At 41.5% G+C, this 18,975-nt stretch overlaps 1 protein-coding gene across 20 annotated transcripts in view; it reads right to left on the minus strand.

Annotated features, from left to right (window-relative positions):
• The window catches only part of FNBP1 (formin binding protein 1), a 103,928-nt gene extending 90,223 nt beyond the window's left edge, over positions 1 to 13,705 (minus strand). For all 20 annotated transcript variants that reach the window (XM_049833081.1, XM_049833098.1, XM_049833097.1 and 17 more), the window contains exon 1: positions 13,423 to 13,705. In XM_049833081.1, the coding sequence (XP_049689038.1) occupies positions 13,423 to 13,446 (24 nt within the window). In that variant the 5' untranslated portion in view covers positions 13,447 to 13,705. The remainder of the gene's footprint in view (positions 1 to 13,422) is intronic.
• Positions 13,706 to 18,975: the final 5,270 nt, after the last annotated feature.

Below are 18,975 nucleotides of genomic sequence, written 5' to 3' on the forward strand. Positions count from 1 at the left end.
GTTCTCTTTTTTTATGCGAGTACAAAATATAGGATGAATATCATCTTTCGAAACTGAATTTAAATGCAATTTTTACGTAAACTGAACTGCCTTAGAAAAAAAAAAAAGACAAAAAACCAAAATACATCTTCCAAATGCTCATGCTCAGAAATGCTTACCCAGAAAGCAATTTCAAGAAATAAGAGCATCTATCTTATCCAAAATGAATGGCCCACTATTGTAAGCATCTAGCAATATCACCACAAGCCAGAGCAGTCACACAGACTAAACTGCTCTGCAGGACTGACAAACAGGAGCTCGGATCTTTGTGAAATTTGCGAAAGGAAAAGCCCACAGCTGAAGGGTGACTGCTGCAGCAATTCCACACAACCACTGGCACAACATGACCAAGAGACTCTTGGGCCTAGAGACTCTAATCTCGATAAACAGCTGCTGCTTCAGATAGAACATCTACCAGTCCCTTGGTAATCTGTATCAACTCCTGCTATTAAAAATAACAATTTGCCAGCCTTCCTCCTCTTCCCCTTTCACTCTTCTTCCTATCTATGCTTTGCTTACTTCAGCTTTCATCCATTACATTGCTGCAGCTTTGCCTGTTGGATTAAAGAGCACTCAAACACAGAAGAAACGCCTTTGTTTGAAGAAGAACAAACAGGAACCTCCTGTCCAACCTTTGACTTGGATGGATCTGAGCTACTGATCTTCATGCAGCAACTGGAGCTTCTGGGCACAGTTCCCCAAACGTCCCATGACTCCACAACTATTTTATAACACAGGGATAAACCATTTGCTTGACAAGCAGTTGAATCATCTAAGAAATATGAAAGAGGATATTGACTTGAATCTACTAGATGCTTCATCTGCCAAGCAGGAAAAGCAAGCTTGGCCTGTGAACCAGTCTGATACAGAGACGGAGGAAAGAGGAAAACAAATGCATGCTTACCTATGTACACAGAGGGTGAGGGAAAGAAAGGGTATTTCTCATACTTTGACAAAAACATTCCCTCCCACAGCAAGGACAACAAGGTCATTTGGTGCTCTTCAGTTGTCGTAACGACAATAGCTTCTACTTAAAATAGTCTTCGGAAGCTACAACTCTGGTCCAAAGCTTGACTGAAACTGCTATTGCCCTCAGCCAGAAAAGTTAAAGTAGAGATCTTATTTTTCATAAACTTTGAAGTTTAAACCCATCTCCCCATATAATGGGGTTTTGGCTGCTAACACAAACTGGTGGGCCATGAACCAGTAGGACAAAGGAAGTTTATGTTATGGTAGAATACTTTGGCAGAGCACCTCTGAAGTCAGAGGTCTTTAAGATGAGAGCATCTGCCAACTCCTACCAGACACATTCAGTATGTCTTCACAGACGTTGTTAACGAAGAGTCACCCTAAAACATTCCAGCTTTTATGAAGTCCTCAGAACTTCTGGATATATTTGTTCTCTTATGGGAAAGATCCCAATATTCTCAAAAAAGGAAAATTACTTGCTTACCAGACTTGGTGTGCAGACTGAGATGGAACAAGACAAAGTGGCTAAGAACTAAGAGCAAGACTGAAGAAACTTCATGTGGTCTACACCTCCTTCTTTTTTTTTTTTTTTTTTTTTTTTTGAGTACTCTGGAATATGAATGACATTCATAATCACCAATAAGCATATCCAACAAGGTTACTGACATATTATATTAATTCTTGCTTATGAGTACTTTATATACAGACTAAAGCTCTATCATAACATTTCATTCCTCATCCAAATTAATGAAAGGATTTCCAGAAAAGCTGAACGCAACCATGACATTTTTATACTGAAGAAATTAATGTGTAATTGTAGACTCTGAAAATGCACACAAGTAAACACAATCTTAAAATTCTGCAAAATCAAGACATAATACAATATGCATAGGAACTCACATTTCCTCAGTAGTGACTGTTGTTAAAAACTGGTGTATTTCCTGGCTTGAAGATGCTTAATTCTACTAATTTAGTATTTGTGACAATATCTATTTTTAGAACAGCTATGGAACACATACACAAGGGAGAGAAAACAAGTTATAAATGCAATGCCTTGAATAGAGCTATATAGTTCATGCATTCTTTCCTTTCTTCCCTAAGAGAATCTGAGCATTAAGCACTGCACCACACAAAGAAAATGTATTACAGTCCCCTTTTTTAAGGGTGATCTGTGCCCACGGCTTTTTTCTTTCAGTTTTGGGTTCATCTTCTGATTATTTTCAAAATTCTCCTTATCCAAGAAAGCCTCTTGAAGTGCATTAGGGCTTACACATTAGTCCCAGACTGTTTAATTTAGCCCTAATACCTTGAGGAAGCTTCAGGATGGATTGTTGCTATTCTGATTAAGGAATCAGTCTCACCCCCTGCTGATGAGGTTAGATGAATGTTTTGCCCCCAAAGGAAAATCAATACTGGTCCACTGGCCAGCAACCTCCAAGCACTGCATGCACTGACGTATCATGAGGAAAGAAAAAAGCACAAGGTTCTGAATTTCTGCTATTTTGACACTTGTTTACTTGTTCAACTCTTCAAAAAGTATGGATTCTAGCTTTTTACTACTCTGTCAATACTCCAGATTTTTTTGCTCCCAGGGATTAACCCACAAGCAAACCACAAAAGATAACTATACCAAGCCAACAACAGATTCAACGTTCCAGCCAATACAAACTGCTGTAATCATATGCATGAAAACCATATACATCATATGAAAGAAAAGATCTTCTGACCTTTGTGGGAATGGCATGCTCTACTTTGTCATGCTGTTCCTAATCATCAAGTACTTCAACTCAATTTCTAAAAACCAAGTGGAATATTTATATTTATATTTGTATTGTTTAGCTCAGCTAAGGTTTTTGTTAGCTGGAACAATTCAACACATTCCTACAAACATTAAATGTTGGCACTATGATACACAAGCTTTCTGTTCAAGACTAAGTATTTTCAAAGAGCATCAACAACTATGTGGATCCAGTCTCCAAAGATGCCCAAGTTAAGGTGCATATGTTTCACAACAGCACTTTTCTTGCAAAAATTGTTGTCTTCAACAATTACAGCTTTCCTATTTCAAGATAGTTTCACATCAGTTATACTGAACCTCTGGAAAAGGAGCTTTCAACAATTTTATCATAATACAAGTATAAGGATGACACAGACAAGAATTAGAGCAAAAGCCATGATGCAAAAACAAAAAACAGCCCACAATTATCCAGAAGTGGAGGTGTAGAGGTGCCCACAGTTCATATCATGCTTTACCAGGAATGGATGCATGCTTCTACCCTTCCAGGGTTGTTTCCTGGGCTACCTCATTGTACCTCAGAAGACTGCATGCAGCCACACAGCCAGAGAAACATTATTTTGTCTTTATAAATAGAATTGCAACCTAGCTATCCCCCCCCCCCCATTCCAAAAATAAGGCTGCAAATCCCCAGGGCACTGATTTAAATAGGAACCAAGTCACACATGTCATGTGATATGCATTCTCACTACCTAAGGATAGGCTGGTGCATTTGCCTAGCTTACACTTTTGGTTTTCAGGTAAAGCATACAACAATAATATTTAAACACTGAATGCCTTGATCACCATGGGTAGGCTGCCTGTCCCTCAGGAGGATGTAGCCATTCCGATGACAGCATCTTTGAGCAAAGTAGCTACTAACCAATACATACACTACTGAAATGTTTGCCTAGGAGGGTTTTTTGCACGCTGAAAACTGAAGTAAAGCCATGCTATGCAGTTTTTCAGCTTTCACATGTTAAGTTACAAACATATGCCAAAAAGCATCCTCTGTGAAACACAGATGTTTCACAACTTGAAAGAGTTTTAAGGAAATAAAGGCTCTTGACCAGCACATACAACCCTTTCCTCTCACCCTTTATTTTTAGGGTTTTCCAGTGACAACACATGAACAAAAGCATCTCAGACTGTTATACTTGGGAGAGGCAGGCAGGATAGTGAAAAAAATATTTATGTAGCACTCTATCAGAGCTCTCATGGTTCATCCACTGCCAGTTTTTCCTTTTACTACAGCAAAACGCTAGTTACACATTCTTAATGAATGCCACTCCTATAAGACCCACATTTGATAGATCAACAGCCCTCTAGGGGACAAGAAATATTTCCCTTCCCCATTTAACTTTTGTTTGAGAAAACACACTTCCAGTCACTCACTGCTGCATGCCAGTCATTTTTTTCCTTCTGTAAATACAAGATAAATGTGTTAAAGCTTTTATCTCCGTGTAAAAAAAATAGCATAATGCACAGTGATAAATATTATCTAAATGCATTTTAAACCTATTTGCTAAACAATTCCTCAAATCTTTCTGCACAGAACGAGTGGATGAAAAACAGCAGTACACACACTTCTGGATAAAGCTCTCGTTTGGGGATGTGGTCAAATATTCTTCCACAGTGAGTAAAGATGCAAAATGCAACCACAGAAATCAATGTCCATACATTCAAACCAGTAAGTCAACTCTGCTTAAATATTACCTGGGAAAAGCCACATAAAAATAGCAATGCTACAAAGCCAAACATGCAAAAGATGACTGCTAGGTCCTTTCACTATTTTTCTGTTGTATTTCTTTCCTAATCTTCATCCTTTGCTCCACGCTTCTTCCTTCCCCTTGCGCACCCACTACACTTTCTCCTTATCCCATCAAACTCTTGACCTCCCATTCCTAATGCACTAATCCCATTGAACATCCTGTCTGACAGTAAGTCACAATCCTACCTGTCCCACCCGGAGTCCAAGCCTGCTCTCCCCACATGCTCTCTATCCAAGCTTTTGCCCTGTTACTGGTTCCTTGCCTTTTTTGTTTCAATTCCCCTTCTCCTCCTGAGCTCATTTCTGCAGTTCCTTTTGCCCAGCTAGTCCCAGTTCTCTCATCCTCCCTGAGCTCGCTATCAGAACTGCTAATTCAAATTGCCTCTCCTCAAATGACTCCATTCCCATTATTCTTGACACTCCAATCACAGGAACAGTTCCTAGACAAGCAGCTCCAAGTTTCTGTAACTAGATCCTAGTCCGATCTCTACTTCTTCCCCACATTTGGTCTCAAGTCGGCTAGTTTCCTCTTTGACCACTGCATCTCTTCCCCCATTCCTCACCCTTGGGTGAGTATAACAAGAGAAGAACCGGTCCATAACAAGAGAAGAACCAGTTTGCTACCGTCAAGGAAGCATTAGTGGTCAGATGGACCTTTAGCAATGACTCAGTGTAGCCATGCCTTTCATCCCCTCTCCCTCCTAGCTGTAGTCCACTTTCTCCTAACTCACTGACCCACGCTATTCTTCCTTAATACAGCCCAAACCCTCACTTCTGAGAGCAGAAGCAGCTGCCTCACTCCACCCTGGCCTCAAGCAGCCATGACATGGGAAGTCTGGCTGCACTCTTGCAAGGATCAGACAGAGGCATGTTCAAATATTCTGTGGGTGACTGCATCATCTTGTCCCACAAAGAACCCTCCAAGTCCAAAACATGCTCAACACACACTGGAACTTGAAGACTTCAGCACTAATACCTTCACTGAGTACTTGTAAAGCAGTATTTTTCCAAAGACTTACAAGTTTGCCTAATTTGGGCAGATTTTCTCAAGAACAGCAGAAGGCATATCCCTGTTCAACAGCTATTGTCTGCCAAATTTCAAAACCTTGTTCCAATGAATGAGAGCACTACAGCTTTCCAAAACCTAAGAAGCATCACGTTTAATATGTGCAAGATACTAGCCCTGGTAACAACTGAATAATCCTGACTAAACTGAAATACAAAAAATGTGAGGCAGGTGCAGAAAAAAGAAAACTGCAGTCAGAGCACACTAACTTGGAAAAAAAGAAATTAAGCAGCAGCAAATAGATGACTTCAACAGAAAGTGTTAAATAGCTCTTCTTATTATGAAGGTTACCAGCTCAGTCTACAGTATAGGCTGTGACAGAGAAAATTGTCCAAGGCACCCAATAACCAATTTATTAGTTATTCAGAGCTCAGCTGAATTGACTCCAGGAGTCCAGTTAGTAAAAAGCAGTATTCTCAGTGTCTCTGCAAGATGATCATTCTCCTGTCACACAGGCAGTACGACTTTATCTGCATATCCATAGACTCAGTTCAATGAAAGTAAATTTTTTGAACTATAAAATGATTTGAGATAAATTGTACCTGCTGTTCACAGAGGAGTAAGTCTAAACATCACAAACTACCCTTCCTCTTCAGATACATAAATGCTACTAGAAGCACTGATACCAGCCTCACTAAAATGGTGAAATTCAATGATTTGCTTTAAAACCTTTTGGGGTACCAAGCAGCACTTGAAAAATGTTGAACAAGAAACAGCCAAGTGACACATATTTAACATAAGAAACCTATGTTATTTCAGCTACAACAAGAAGAATGATAATCCACTATGGCATTTCTTCAGGATTAAGGACTATCTGGATGACTTGGTAGCTAACTGGGGACCATCTTTCTAAACTAGGCATTAATTCCCAAGAGACTCCATTTCAAGTTTTATTACTTTACTACGTTTCTGAGGGCATCTGGGGGATTGCTGTTGTTCTTTTGGTTGTTTTTCCAATTAGATTGACTCTATACCAAATAAATTAAGGACAACATTGCAACAGAACTGCTTCTTTACATGCTTTACAACATGCATGTCTGCTTCAGCGACTGGCAATGAACACCGGGGCAATCAACATTTCATTCTTGCACTTCAACTCTGCTGCTCTGTGCTGTAAGTAATACAGAAACCCCATCTACAGTTTTTTCCATTTTTAGATGCAAAAAGAAACATTTTATTTAATAATGCCAACAAACCATTCTTAATAAACTGAGCCAAAAGAAATAATTGACCAGGTTAATAAGGTTATCCAGACAAGATGGAGACGAAGAAATCATGTAAAAAATTCCAAAGGGATCCAAATCACCCCTACCACACCTGCTTGAGAAGAAAGACTAAAACCATCATATCCTGTACATACCTATGTGCATACATACAACATATACAGCAATTTTTCCCATTTTGCATTATAGAGCCAAAGCCATTGATTGGAAAGAAGTGAGAAGACTGTGATATGCCAAGGGACAATACTGTTTTTCCTCTCACCTATTTAGCCAGCTTATTGTTAAAAAAAAAAGTTAAATAGAAAAGCAGAATTTCTAGGGGTGGAAGGAGGAAGAGAAGTTTCATCTGGAAAGTACACAATTATATTGAAGGGGGAAGTTATTTTAAAATAATATTTATATGAAAACTAAGGAAACTCAACAGAGCATTGCATTTTGACTGCTGGATTGGATTCAATGTACAACCAATCTCAGAAGCATTATTTCAAACAGGATGAAAGTGAATTTCCAAAAATTCATTAGCAGGTTACCTTTCCAGCAATCAAAAAAGGCAACAAGGTAAAGCATGTTATTAAGTTACAGTGCAGCAGTGGCTCCTACTCTTCATGTGGAGTACAGCTTTTGAAATTCTGCTTTAAAAGAATGTTTCACAACATGAGTAACACTAATGAGCTGCAAAGAGTCCAGAAAAACATCGTTTCATGTTTGACTGCCTTCCCATATGGTTCAAGAAAGCAGGGGATCTTGAGCAGCCACAATACAAATGGGAAGAGTCTGACTGAAAGGAAAAAGATATTCTGCACACTTGACTCACGCTGAAAGACCGTAAATCCCCCATTCTTTAATGAATAGGTAGGAAATACAAGAAAGAATAGGTTGGTGACAATATTGCCGAAATCCTCTTTCTTAAAGCAAAGCAGAATTGTAAACGAAATTACTCAGACATTCATACATTAAAGACCCAGCAACTCCTTCGGGTACTAGAAGGGAGACTTTCTACTCCTAGTGCCTGGAAGTACCAAGGGGTGTACACAGGGACCTCGCACATAACCCCATTCTCCTACCAACCAGCTTCCACGAGCAGCAGGGGAGCTCCCACACAGCACATCATCTTAAAGTTTAAAAATCATCTACTTTTAAGCTAATGAAAAGGATTATGCTAGCACCAATTTTAAAACGCACATAAAGGCTGCAGCAGCCTGAAATACCATCCTGTGCTGGGCAAATGCACAAAGGTGCATGCTGCAGAATTAAGATACTGTGTAATGATTCAACTTCTATAAACAATTTCTCACTCAGTAATCTGCATATGCATGCTGACCACTTAAAACACTGAGCGATCCACTGTGAAATAAAGAGATATTAATGTTGGACAATTTTGCTACCTCAAAATTGTCCAAATAACTATGCAGAATACTTAGCTAATGAAAAGTGTATTTTGCTTTGAAGTGCCCATCTCCAGCACTCTGTATACAACTTTTACTAAGAGTCTTAGAATAACCAAGCCAAAATTACATACAAGATGCATTTATTCCTCACCTCAGCTTTTTTTTTTTTTCCCCAACCTCTTGCTGTATTTCATTTCAGGGTGCCTTACTCTGAGTATATTTTTGTGGGTAAAATTCCAGCCTCTTTGAAATATACATAAGTTTTAACATGTTACTAAATAGAAACTAAGATTCTACTAAATATGAAGGGGTCAGGGATACACAGCTCTGCCTCTGGGAGTTGTCTGAACAATGCCAAGTAAGTTGCAACAATTCACAGCAAATTTACAATAAAACACACTTTTCAGAAGAGCATTTGCTATCACTACAAAAGATGACTTTTGAAGCTGCAAACAATTCATCCACCCACCTTTGAAGGCTAGGCCCATTACCTTATATAATGGAAACTCAGTTCATAGTCAGAGTTAACTTGTGATTTAGCATGCAAGACTAAATACTTCTAATCTGTGACCTTGTCCCATCAGAAACTAGCGTGCGCGCGCGCACACACACACACAGATTTCTATCGTATGCAATCAACTATAGTGGTGCATACAATAAAACGAGATGTTGGCTTAAGACAAGAATCAATACATCAAACCTAGATCCAGCTCTGCAGATCCTCTTACAGGGCACAAGCTGACAAGAACAGAGCCTTCATTTAAGATCACATTTGACTACTGTGCCCAGATAACACCACTATGTAATGCCACCAAGGTCAAAAGCGCCTAGGTACTCCAGACAGTTTCTGAATGTGAGTCATCACTGTATGGAACACCCATACATTATAAATACTATTGAAGAACAATACTGCATTCAAGCAAATTTAAGAAATGCAAGATTACAGCTGTTTAAACATAAATTTTGCTGATGAAATAGAGACACCAGTACTGAAAGAAGAAACTATCAGTTACGGATCGCAAGTGGGGCCTTCACCTTCTCAGAGTCGCACCTATGTTTTATCATCTGACAATGAGGACATAGTTAAGAGGAACATGGTCTACAAGAATTCCACTTGTTTTAATACTGTGAATTAAGAAATAACTGTTACTGAAAACAACAATTTTCTAAACCATAGAAAGTTTAGAGACAATTCACATTTATAAGTGGAATGAACTTTATAAGGCAAAAATAACTATATCCACAAATTTTATTTTTTCCTTACTAAAGCATACTGGAACACTCTACAAACAAAAGGCACAGCCGACAAAGTATCTGTCACATGAGGAGTTAGCCAACAGAGCCCCTTGCATAAGGACAGCAAATTAAAGTCCTTCACAAATACAGAATATTCACCTTCTCACGGGTTGAAATAACAGTGACAGCTGTTAGCAGACACACAGCTTTTCACAAAGGTGAAAGAAAAATTTGATTAAATCACCTTCCTCCCCAGACTTTTTTTAAACTTGACATTGAATGTGGAAAAAAGCCTAACAACAAACCCACAGCATCGGCACCTCTGAAACATTCATAACAAAGACATTAATCTTCCCACATTTAATCACTTTACCACTTGCACTTGCCATGCTGTGTGACAGTGTTCTGAATAGACAGAGTTTTTCCTGGACCACTTAACCACAAATTTGCACGTAGCTCCCCCAAACTACATACTGTACCTAAAACTCATCATCAAGAAAGTTCATTCCCTTCAATATGCCAATCATGCAGCCACAGCTTTTTCCACTCAAAAGACAAAGACCAAAGTACTGAGGTTAGTTTTAGCTCAGTTTGCTATGTAATTCCCACCACTTGCTTTGAGGGCTTCATACCACACAAAAGGACACTGGTGGGAAGTGTAGCACACACTAGCATTTTACTAGCTAAAACACCCTTCAGAATAACTGTATGTGCCATGCTCTGTGTTCTTCCCCATTACCCAAGAGAGGAAAAGGGTGAAAGAGATCCAAGCATGTTTTTACAGCCTATTGTCCCCAAAGCATAGTTGACTGAAGGTACAAGTTGGGTCTGTACATCAGTACACATAATCTTTCACTTACCACTTACATCAGCTAAGTATTTAGAAAACATTGCCAATTTCAAGAATCAGACATGAAATAAGTATCTGCTATACTCTCCTACCTGTTAGCCCTTAATGCTACTCTTGAACCAGGGTGAAAAAACAAAATGGTTCGGTCCCACAACTGTCATTTGTCCTTCACCCACCACTTCTTCCTCTAGCTCCTGAATGTTTCAAGTATAACAGGCAGAAAGACTTCTGCAGAGGTTGGGAAGATTGACAAACCACAAAGCAGCCACTGCTGCCCTGTACAGTGTGCTTACACACAGGAAACTCACAGACAGTTACATGAGACCTTCAGGTTTTGCTCTGTAACACTGGATTGCTTGGAAGCCCCAGATGATCTCGTTATCCCAAGCATTTAGCCTCATACACGATACAAATGCTGCATTTAGTACCTCTAATAATTCTGCTGGTTATGGGTCCATTTACACTCACAGGGCCAATCTTAAGATGAAACTTGGAAGTCTAGATTCAAGTGAAATATCAATAGGAACTCTGCAATAGGATTTGCAAGCCAGAGGCACAGAACACACATCACAGCACAAGGCTAAAAGTCTGCCTTGGGAATAACTTCTATGTTGCCGAAGGGATTTTATTGCTTCTGAAGTATGAGGCTTTCTGCAACCAGCTTCTTCTTTTTCCAGGAACGAACAGAAATTCTACATAAATCCATGCTCATTAACATTCTACATGCTCTAAAGAGCAAGCTCAATTTTACTTCTCCTTTGCTACATTTAAAGGGGTGAATCATGAATACACATCCAGTCTGGTAGATCAGCACATCAGAGATACAGGGTGCAAGTCAAGCCTGATCAAACAACGCTAATCTTTGTAGCAAATTTCAAATTTCTAAATGACAGTTGGAAATACTTGTTACTACCTCAACTTTCAGTCCATCAAATGGTTGCATCAAATCATATACCAGTCACATTGTAAAACAGGCATTTGTTGCTTACAACACCTGTTCCTAAATAGACATTTCCTGACTACTTAAAACAAATACTGATTTCTAAGGTAAATGGAAATTTAATTTTGTTTAATAAAAATCATGCCATGATCAACAAGAGGAGGTAGCATATATTAAATACAGGTTGCTTGCGTGGTCTCCTTGCCCAGTAAAAGCGAGAACATGGAGAGGGAAATCAGTGTTTTGCCCTAAATAGTCAGAGCGCTAGAAACCAATGTGTTTTCAAAGCTCTGCCCAATTTAAAATAAAGCAACTCCTGCCAATTTTGCGTCTAGAATAATTTAATCTGTTGGTGCAACCCTCTTCCTCAGCAACCTGCCACATTTCTCAAAGACAATAATTTTACCAACAAAATTTTCAGGGGAAAAAAAAAAATGTTACAAAAGCAGTTTGTAGCTATTACAAAGACAAATATATGACTGCACACACACCTGTAAAGGTTACATAAAAAAGAAACAACTATTTATAAGCACTATACTACTACCGCTGTTCTTGCACAGAAACAACTCAGTATCGCTTGCACACTTTTAAGAATGCAAAAATAACTAGGTCCATCTTGAGAATTCAGATTTTCCTGTTTCATAATTGTCATATTGACTCTTACTTTAATCCCACTCAAACTATTTCATCTCCCCCCAAAGCATCCAAGATGCAGAAAAAGATGACAACTGCAGATTTTCCCAGAAACATTCCCATGCAGCAGAGCTGTTCATATACTGATGAATCGATATAACATCACTACAATATTTCATCCGTATATATCACCTTTCTTTCTCTGGAATATACAAACATACCACAATAACCTCTCAGTAAGCATTTGCTCCCTAATTTACTGTCTAGTTCTAACCAGATCTAGCTATAACGTGACTACAATGTCACAGCAAAACGGGATGCTTATTTAACTGCCAGAATAGGCCAGTAATGCATCCAGAAAGGACAGCAATTAGCACATCTAAAATAACCATTTCTACACAGAGACAGTGTAAAAGCTTAGATACGTTTACATCTTAGCTCACACTAGTTACTAGCCAAACACATATCCATACAGGAGCAAAATCCTGCAGCGCTTTGCAATCCAGATGACCCTCTGCCACTCATTCTTGACTTCTCCATTCAAAACACTACCTTCGTTTTCCTCCTCCCCCCTTCCCGAGCACAGATTTGTCCAAAGATTTTTAATGTCCCTCCATTAAATTAACAACCGCTTGCACAGCCTCCTGTCCACTATTACAAGCCCTCAATAACAGGTTTTGCTCCATGCTCCACCATCACGCTGCCAAACATGGCTGCATCATGTCCTCTTTGTGATTGAATATGTATATCTCTTTTGCCTTTCAAGACTTCTTTTATCTGCCTACCCTTATTTTCCCAGATTAGCAAGGGACCATTTCAAATCGCTATTATCCACTTTTCATTCCTTTTAACAGTTTGGTATTTTCCAGTAATGTTCCACCGTAAACCAAACGCATTTATACTTTCCAGGTTCACTTCAAAAACAATCAAGGAGCTTTACACATTGAAACCCTCCCCACCATTAAAACGTAGTTATTTACACACGACAAAAAACTCTACCAGTAAAGACCTCCGTCCTTCAAAACAAGTGTGGAGAGAAACCCCTTAACAACAGCGAAAGGAAATTTTATCATCTGGCTTTTCTTCCCTGCAGCTCCCTCTCCTGAAATTGGACCCCCTTGTATATCAATCCACCTCGGAGCCTCTCCTCCAGCCTCTCGCAGAAGCCACACACAAAACCCACCCCAGCCTTTGCCTGAAAGCCTCCCTCCGCTCTAAAACCGCCGTCGCTTTTTCTTTTTTTTTTTTTTTCCCCCGTGCTGTTGAGCGGTTTTTTTTTTTATTTTACTGAAGGAAAATAAATAAAACTGCTGGCATTTCCCCGCGGAGGTTACACGTAAAAGTTTCTAGAAAGGGGGAAACCCCCCTTCCCCCGCAGGGAGCACCCCCGGCCGGCCCACACCGGCCCCTCCGCACGGACCGTTATGACACGGGGCGGGCGCGGCGCTCCCCGATAACCGCCGCAACGGCGGCCCCGCTCCCTCCCCTCGTCCCGTCCCGTCCCCCCCCTCACTCACTCACTCACTCACTCACCCACAGCTCCGTGCCCCAGCTCATGGCTCCGCCGCGCCGCCGAGGGCCGGCGCTGAGGGGCGGGCGGGGTGGGCGCTCGAGGTCTCTCTGTCCCCTTGGTTGGGTCGCCTTCCACCTTCGCTCCCCGCAGACACGGAGGGACCGAGACCCAGCGGGACGAAGAGGGGAAGGGGGGTGTGGAGAGGAGCGGGACGGGGGACGAGCGCTGCTCACCGCCGCTCCCGCCTCATCGCGCCGCAAAATGGCCCGAGCGGCGCCGCGCGGGGAGGCGGTGGCGGAGCGGGGCGGGGGGGGGGGGGGGGGGCGGATTGACAGCTCCGGCGCACTGCGCAGGCGCGGTCCGCGGCGGCGGAGAGGGGGGGGCGAGGCCGGCACTGCGCAGGCGCGGTCTCCAGTCAGCGCGGCACCGGTCGCCGTTGGCAGCGCCCACCGGCCCGGATCGCCCCCTCGGCCCGGTCCCCGCACGGGAGAGCGGTTCGGCGGGCAGCTCTCAGCCCCCCCCACCCCCACCCCCCCCGCTTTGAGGTGCGGAGCGGCCCGGCGGCTACACCCGGCTGGGTGAAGTGGGCGCTCCCCGCCCGGAGGGCAGCGCTGGCGGTGATTCCCGCCCGCCCTCCTTCAGGTGTCCGTACCCCATTTCTTACCGCCCTGTCCCCCTGCGAGGTGAGGCTTTATTTTTTAAGCAAAGGTTCCTGTTTTGGCCTTTTGGAAGAAGGGCAACCACCCTAGAGAAGGAGACCCACACCCTTAAAACCGACAGCAAGGGCTGATGACTTCGTCAAACTCGGCTGCCCCAAAACAATATATATATATATACGCACACACACGCATACCCCCAAAATAACCCAAATCCAGGAATATTAAGTCCACCATCTGCCACCAACACGCTCAACAAGTAAGCAGAAAAATAACCAATTTATCTGCCTTTGCATAAATGTAGGTTATTGTAGCAATTACGCAGGCCTTGCAGAAAATGGCTCATTTCCTTGCCAGAGAAATAAGATTTATTTTGTGCTCACTGTCCTCTGTAACAGCATTTATTTGAGCTGTGTCACTTAATCTGATTTTACGTATCTGTTTTTCAGCTACAAGAAATGCGAAGAGAGCTTTGGACTGAAGTTTTATATTCACTCCTGCATCTGTTCATGAAAGATTTACATTGGGGGGGGGAAGGGAGGCATATTCATTCACCTGAGGAAAAAGGTATCTGCTTATAGATAGTGTGGATCCTTTTGATGTCAGAAGATAAAAAAATTGGCCAGCTGCTTACCTCCTTTAGATTAATGCGCTTCTTTCATTGACATTTGGCTATAACCCTACATGAGAAAGGACAAGAAAAGAATAACTTGTTAAGCAATTCCAACATTTAGAACAACAATGAAGACAAGTGTTATGTTAATAACTGAATTGCTTTTATTTTTATCCTAGTTCCATTGATTTGAACATAAGAGTAGAATGCTGCTCCTCACACAGCTGTCTTTGAAGAGAGACAGAGAACAGGCAACGCTTTTGTTCATCATTAGAAGTTATTACTTTTAAGGACTGACTTAAAACAACTAAGAGACACGCTGTTCAACTCAATTTAGAGTATTTCTTCCTGCTACTGCCAACATATTTAAATATCTGAGCCAGCCATGCTGCCTAAAGCACAACCACAATCTTCCAAGGGCCTGTACTTCCACAGACTCTCAGGGAAGGGGCACGAAAGCCCACTGTCCTTAGACCTAAGTCCATCCAGAACATGTTGCAAAACCAGACAACACAGTTGCATCACAACTTTTCGAGAGCTTAATCCATAAATACTTGAGTAAAAAGTATGTACGGAGACCAAACAGAACGCAGCACTAGTATCATCTGAGGTAAATTTGCTGTGGAATTTCCTTTTGCACAAAGAGCTGGGAGGGGAACACGGCAAACCTGTTACACCAGCATGGGCAGGGAAACCTGTCCACACTGAAAGATAGAAATGCTTAACCAGTTCCAGAAAGATAAAGGCCAGAAATGCAAGTTTTGTATTATGATGGTACGTTAGAATCAACCATGCCAAAAGCTATGAAAAGTTATTAAAATTTGTGTGGACAGAGGTTCAAGACAAACACTAAATAAAATTAATTCCATGTATTTCTGGAAGAGTACTGTTTCCTGTCTTTGATTGTCTTTATTATTTACCTTAAAACTCTCCAAGACAGGGCCTGCCGCTTACCTTACTACTTTCAGTTGCACGGTGCCCAAAATAGCAGGGCCTGCAGCTTGGTTGTCCCTAATTACTAACGTAATTAACAATGATGGGAGCATTAAGAGCCCTTTATGCTGAAGCACGATGCTGGAAAGCTCAGTAGGTCCCAGCCTCAAAAGAATAATTCAAAATGACACTTAGAAATTACATTATCTAGCACTTCTTTACTTAATTTGCACAATCCAAACCTGAGCAACACAGAAGCTGGTGGGAGTTTTCCCTCAGCCACACTGAGAACAAGACCATGCAGATCTGTTATCTAGATATGGGTCTATTCCTGTAAATTCTGTGTGTTTACCTCTTCTGTTGTTATGATTCAAAACACTCCCAGAGGTAGATCCTAAGCCCAAGTAGAAGCAATTCCCTTTTTAGAAGGCCAGGACTTTGTTTAGGAAACCCCAGTCCCACTTGAAAACAGCCAGATTAGCTGCTGAATGATTCAGAAGGTATTTAAAGAAGATAAAATAAATCCCTAAACTACCGTTCAATCTAAACTCTTTTCTCTGGGTTTGTTTACTCATGCAAAGCAAGAAAAATCACTACTTTCAGAACACACACAAGCATTTCTAGCTTCCAGCATACAAGAGGAAGAGGACCCACCTTTCCCCCATGGAGTTATCACCCTTGCAGCTGCTTCCCTTTTATTTTTATAATTCTACCCAGATCATCCACATCCAAGACAAGGAACATAGATATTGCTTGTAACTTCTCATATACTGGGACTGAAACAGCATCAGGAAAGGAAGAGGACACACCTTTCCCTAAGGCCATCACAGCTGTTTCCTCTCTGCTATTACAACACTACGCAGATCATTCAGACGCACAGCAGGGGACCTTGGTTCTCTTTAAATGTCCTATCAGGGCCCAGAGGGGCCTAATTAAGACCTGATTAAGACCTGATAAACTTTAATGGCCCCAGCCAACCTCACCTGTGGCCTCCACCCACACTCTCTGCCCCTGGACCCAGGAGCCCCATTTAAGCTTCGGCCTGAGGACTCAGTCTCTCTTTGAGTGGTGTTGGGGGTACGGGTCTCTAGTTTAGGTGCAGCTATGGCTGGCTATAGAGCCTGTTGATGTAAAGCCTGGCTCATATCTGGCCTTATCTCAGACCTGCTTTATCCCTGTGGACCTGTCCGGTCATCGCTAGACTGTGTCTGACCTTGGTTACCGTCACCTGAACTGCAGATTGACTTCGTAACTCAGCCTTGCCCCTGCCTCGTTGCTACAAGCTCACCTGATGACCTGGACTTTTGGCTGCTCCCAGTTGCCCTCCCTGGGCCTGCTCTGCTCACCTTGCTTGGGAACTGCAGGACTGGACCCTGAATGGTGAGGCTCCTGCCCTGTTGTCTGTGTTATTGTGCTCATCTCCCAACTCTGTGTCCCTCGGGAACAGCTAGCCCTTGCTACTCTATGACATGCCCATACCTCTGCTCAGGGAGTATGTTAACAAACTGACAATCGGCTTCACTCTATACAGAGGTGTACCTGTAGGCTGTCCCTATGCCAAGATTTTTCAGACACTGCTGATACCCTCTAACCAATCTCAATAGTTGCCCATGATATGCTTTAAAAAAAAAAAAAAAAAATCTGTGAAGGTTTCTAATTAAATGTTTTGGTACAATGAAGAAGTAAAGGAAAAAGATATCCAGGCTAAATATGTCTAACCACAGCTGAGAATAACTGTACTTGCTAGGAACAGCACATTTAGAGCAAGGCAAATCTTGTCTGGAAGCTACAGTAAAACATATCAATGTAACTATGAGAGTTGCTGTTGCAGCGTATTCATTACAGACAGCAGCCAGTTTGCATATTGATAGGTATGTAAATTTAAGTATAGACATCTTTTAACATGCAAGTTCTTAGAAAATGCATAGCCAAAGTAAACGTGTTACAAGTTTGAACATTGAGATTATTTAGTCTAGGTAAGTGGGAAACTTACAGTTACTACAATATCCTAATAGTTGGTGAAGAGTTACATGAAAAAAAAATCTTCAGACAGTTTTTAATCTGTGGCATAGAAATCCCCGATTGCTATGAGGAATCATCTTTAGCCTAATAGAGGCTCTTCAGATGAACCAAACCCCAGAATTATAGGGGAAAGCCTCCTGCTATTGGACCACTGAAGTAGTCAAAGTGTGCCTGACACTTGGTAGGTGGAGCAAGACCTGAAAGCCTCTGCTGCAGCTGTGCTTGCAGGCAACTATTTCCTAGGAGTCAGAAGTCTCTAGGTTTCCCACATGGTTTATGCGCAAGAATGATAGTAATTACATTAAAAATATCAATTCCAAGAAAATATCTGGATCAGAGTTATCTTTTCAGAATAAATTATCTGATGTTTGTAGTTACTTAGGCTTCTTACAATCTGTGGGGTGAAGTAGCTACGTGCACTACAAGGCCTGATGCTGACAGGACATCTAGCGGCACGTGCAAGTTACTGCCCAGAGACAATCCTGCTAGGAAAACAGACTGATATTTATTTTTTTTATGCTTCCAGATATTTTCTGGTACCAGCCTAGGTTTCTTTGGCTGATAGTGAGATTTCTGTGTTTATTACCTAAGACTACAGAATAAAAGGGGGAAAGGAAACTGTTAAGAGGTAACATACAGTAACATCTGAATCACCTCTGTACAAAGATGGGACATTCTACATAATCTTGCTAATATAAAGGTTAAGACTATTGATTTTTCTCCGCCTATTCACCCTTACTTGCATTTTACTACTTGCCTGTTCCATCCAGTTGTTTATCTGGCTCTAGATGAGGAAACTTGCACAGCTATTACTCTATACACTGAAAGTCAGAATGTTTGAGTTACAAGAGCTGACAGCGCAGGACTCCCCGTTCAAGAATTACATTTACTTATATTGATGGCTTCCCATAAGGAAGACACAGTGTGTAGCCTTTCAAATTTTTTTTTAGCAATGTTAGCCTAAAAGCCATTTTAATTGCTGCTATTCATGTTTAGTTTGCTCTTGGGTTACTCGGTTTGAGCAACAGAGAAGTAACAGAAGCCAGGCCCAATCTGCTTGTCACTTTCATCTTTAAGTGGGACTACAGCTACCAAATAGTTCAATAGCTTCAACACCATTTCAGTAACGAAGCAGAAGGCCCCTTGTTTTGTTACATATTTTTTGGTGGTATTTAAAATTAATTCTCTAAACCCAGCTTTAAGCAGAAAGGCAGTTTTTCAGTTGTTTGGGCTACCTGATGCTCAGACATCTGCTCTCACCATAGCTCTCAGGAAGAAGCTGAAACTTGTCGGCCGATCCCTGGCTGAGCTGGAAGTAACAACCCCAAATGTCCCCATGAACTATGCTG

This window comes from Accipiter gentilis, chromosome 29 (genome assembly GCF_929443795.1).
Source record: "Accipiter gentilis chromosome 29, bAccGen1.1, whole genome shotgun sequence".
Taxonomy (NCBI): Eukaryota; Metazoa; Chordata; class Aves; order Accipitriformes; family Accipitridae; genus Astur; species Astur gentilis.